Below are 3864 nucleotides of genomic sequence, written 5' to 3'. Positions count from 1 at the left end.
ACTTTCCCTATCAGAATAAGATTATAATTGCTTTAGGATAAACTGTAAGATCACAGCAAATAGAGTCAGTCCTGGTGTGGCCGTGGAAGGAGTAACTTGTTAAGCTCGATACTCAGGCCATACATGTTATCATTGTTGTAACTTGTGTTAATACTCAACATTTGTACTTGAGAACGGTTGTTGCTGGTCTTTTGTATAACATAAGGATAGTACAACATAGAGGGGTAACATATTCTGGTGGCAGCGGTAAAGGATCATTCTAAGGAGAAGGACTCCGTTATCAAAGATATAACGCTCATTAGAACTGTTCAATATGTCGACGACTGAAGAAACGGAAACTGCGAAGATGACGGCAGCACAAACAAAGTTGGAAATAAGAAGACTCGAAATTCAAGCAGAGAAAGAGGAAAAAGAACGCCAAATGAACTTAGAAAAAGAAAAACTTCAAGCAGAGAAAGAGGAAAAAGAACGCCAAATGAATTTCGAAAGAGAAAGGATGACGATGGAAGTTGAAAGAGAAAAGATGAGAATGGACGCCGAAGAAAAGGAAAGAGAACATCAAAGGGAAGTGGAAAGAGAAAAGATAAGAATGGACGCCGAAGAAAAGGAAAGAGAACATCAAAGGAAAGTGAAAGAATTGGAACTAGAGATTGAAAAAGCAAAACTTCAAAAGGAACGGTGTGAGACAAATTCTAACCCTGTGCCGTTTAGACTGAAACTTCAACCTTATAATCATACTGAAAGTGAGGATATAGTGACATTCTTATCAGAGTTTACTGCTTTATCAACACAGGCTGGATGGACAGAAGAAGTAAAAATGCTACAGCTGAGAACCTTGTTAACAGGTGAGGCCAGAGAGGTAGCTATTCAAGCACACGGGTCATTTGAAGAACTTTGTAAAGCCCTAATGGACAGGTACGGGAAAAGGCCCTACCAATATTTCAAGCTATTACAGACAGCCCAAAGGGAACCTAAGGAAACATACAGAGGACTTATGGCAAGAATTGAACAATATCTTACTAGATTTGTGGACTCAGTAGAGGATGTCATGGAAAAATTCAAAGAGGAATATTTTCTTAGTGCATTGCCAGTGTCACAAGCACAATGGATACGCCGTAACAAAGGGTCAAGCAGTGTGGTTGAAGCCGCAGAGGATTATATTCTACCTGAACGGAATATAAACAAATCAACGCAAGGTAAAAGTATAAATGGAAAAACTTTTACCTCTGATCGGGACCAGAGAAAGGAGCAATCGACAGAGCAAATGAAAAGTGTGCAGTGTTACAATTGTAACAAGTACGGGCACTTCGCGAGGAAATGTCCAAAAAACAGAGAAGGTAAAAATCTTGCAGGATTTTTAGTGCGACAATACACGGGAGGACTTATCCATGTCCCAGGAGAGGTCAATGGCCGTGATATTAGTTTCGTGAAAGACACTGGGTCAGCGATGACCTTGATTAGGGAAGACCTGGTGGACCCAAGTTGTGTATTGGAGGGTCAGCGGGAGACGCTGTGTACAGCGACTGGACAGCCGTTTTCAGCCAAACTGGCTATCGTTGATATGGACACGCCATATTATAAGGGACATGCTCAGGTCGGATTAGTGCCTGACCTTGTCGCTGAAGCCCTGTTGGGGGTAGACATCATAGAGAGACAATCAAAGGCTGTGAATGTTGTTACGCGTGCACAACATCGTAATAACATTGCTGAAGAAAGGCTAGCTGAGGACAAGGCAAAGGAATGCCATGTAAAAGTTGGAATGGACCCCGACACGGACCAAGTGGATGCCAGTAAGGGAAGTGATGTTGGACAGGCGAACGATGTGGACCTGGACCATGGCGATGGCGTTGGTGAGGACATTGACAACATCAGTGAGACTGTATCCCACAGCAATGGGGATGATACAGTTAACATCACAACAGAGGAACCGCTTGAACTTTCTGCTGTAAATGCTGAAGTGCTTAGTAAGCTTCAGCAGGAAGATCCAACTTTAGCCAACATTCGGAGAAAAGCTGCAAGTTCAGAGGAATCTGTGCAGGAAGATAGGAATGCCCTGTACCGGGAAAATGGGATTCTCCGTAGGAAATGGGAGTCTAGTGATGGAGCCCAACATGGAGTCCAGGTAGTACTACCAGAGGCACTACGTCTCAATATCATTAAATTGGGACATGATAGACCACTTGCGGGACATTTAGGGATAGAAAAGACCAAAGAGCGTGTCGTTAATGCGTTCTGTTGGCCAGGGATTTTTAAGGACATACGAGAGTATTGTAGTACTTGTAACGTATGTCAAAAGACCGCCAGAAGACGTGGTGATGAGAAAGCTCCATTAGGACAACCACCGATCATCAGTGAGCCATTTTACAAAATATCTATGGATATTGTTGGGCCACTGTCTCGAACAAAGAAGAAGAAGAAGAAAAAAAAAGGGGGAACACTGACTCTGGATGTATCATCAGTTGTGAACACGGACATGTGTTTTCAGGTTTTTGTGATGTGTATACCTTAAGAACAAACAGTGACAGTCTAACAGAAGTACCTTATCCAAGGAATTTAACAGTATATTGTAGAATTTAGAATTAACTGTTGTTCAAGTAAACTTTACCAGTGTTTGTGTACATACTAAATATTATCTCAGCCTGAGTATCATGAGCAGTTAGCTATCTCTGAACTTTTAGACCGTAAAAGTTTTCTTAGGCAGGGGGATGTTAATAGTGAAATTTGTCACTCAAGTGTAGAACATAATTTGTGTTAAATCTTAATGTGACCGGCTGGCTTATCAGACAGATAGTTTAATTGCGGTCACCTTAGTGTCAGAATCATGCCGTGAAACATTGGCTGGACATGCTCTCCACCATGGAGACATTAACTGGTCACGGTTTAATTGTAGATCAGTAGAAGACACTTTCCCTATCAGAATTAGATTATAATTGCTTTAGGATAAACTGTAAGATCACAGCAAATAGAGTCAGTCCTGGTGTGGCCGTGGAAGGAGTAACTTGTTAAGCTCGATACTCAGGCCATACATGTTATCATTGTTGTAACTTGTGTTAATACTCAACATTTGTACTTGAGAACGGTTGTTGCTGGTCTTTTGTATAACATAAGGATAGTACAACATAGAGGGGTAACATTTCACCTTCGGATATATTGACAGATCTTGACTTTAAATAACAAGAAATCTATAGACTACGTCAATCGTGTGTATCCACCATAACTGGAACGCAAAGATACACAGACTCTTCTACATGGGCTGCTTATCTCGATCTTTTCCTACTACGAAACCAACATGGACAGCTTTCCATCAAGTTGTATAATAAACATGATGATTTGAATTGTGAGGTTTTCCATTTCTGACAAACTCATAACACAAGGGTTCAAAAGATGCAGGTTGATGAAAATAAGGGAGAGGGGAGGGGGAGGAGTTTTAGGATCACCACAGTGATTTCATGTAGAAATATTCTATTTTTTTATGCGAAATGAATCTGGACGTGTTTGATGCTCGTTAGTTTGCCTGTTGGTTCCGTTGATGTATACCTAGTTCTCATTTGAGAATATAACTTTATTTAATTGGTAACGCCAACAGAGCACAAGTATTTACCAAGTCTAAATCTAAATAGAGATTGCAATTAGATGAAACAATTTAAGACGCTCATTGGCTAATATAGTCCTAGAGATGAAACGCTGGATGAATGGCCGATTGGTTGAATTCACTCTTATTCACACCACGTTACTCCGGCGTTTCGCTTTCTATGTTTGTAATAGAATGAGAAGATGGTTTTTTTTTTATTTCATATCGAATTAAATAGGACTCAGTTGTATAAGAAATTAAATGCAATATAGAAAAACAAGAAAAACCTAATA

At 40.4% G+C, this 3864-nt stretch overlaps 1 protein-coding gene across 1 annotated transcript; it reads left to right on the top strand.

The window, feature by feature from the left end:
• The first annotated feature begins 496 nt into the window (after window positions 1–496).
• On the top strand, window positions 497–2509 carry LOC132548812 (uncharacterized). Its single transcript, XM_060212705.1, has one exon. The coding sequence runs from the start codon at window positions 497–499 to the stop codon at window positions 2507–2509; it is 2013 nt and encodes a 670-aa protein (XP_060068688.1).
• The last annotated feature ends 1355 nt before the right edge of the window (window positions 2510–3864 follow it).

The sequence above is a fragment of the Ylistrum balloti genome, unplaced genomic scaffold (assembly GCF_031769215.1).
Source record: "Ylistrum balloti isolate Yb309-2 unplaced genomic scaffold, AGI_CSIRO_Ybal_v1 Utg370028, whole genome shotgun sequence".
Lineage (NCBI taxonomy): Eukaryota > Metazoa > Mollusca > Bivalvia > Pectinida > Pectinidae > Ylistrum > Ylistrum balloti.
Note: the sequence above shows the minus strand (reverse complement) of the source record. Positions and strands in the feature narration are given on the sequence as shown.

Coding starts and splice junctions, on each gene's coding strand:
- LOC132548812 (XM_060212705.1), top strand. CDS start 497: ATGACGATGGAAGTTGAAAGAGAAAAGATGAGAATGGACGCCGAAGAA.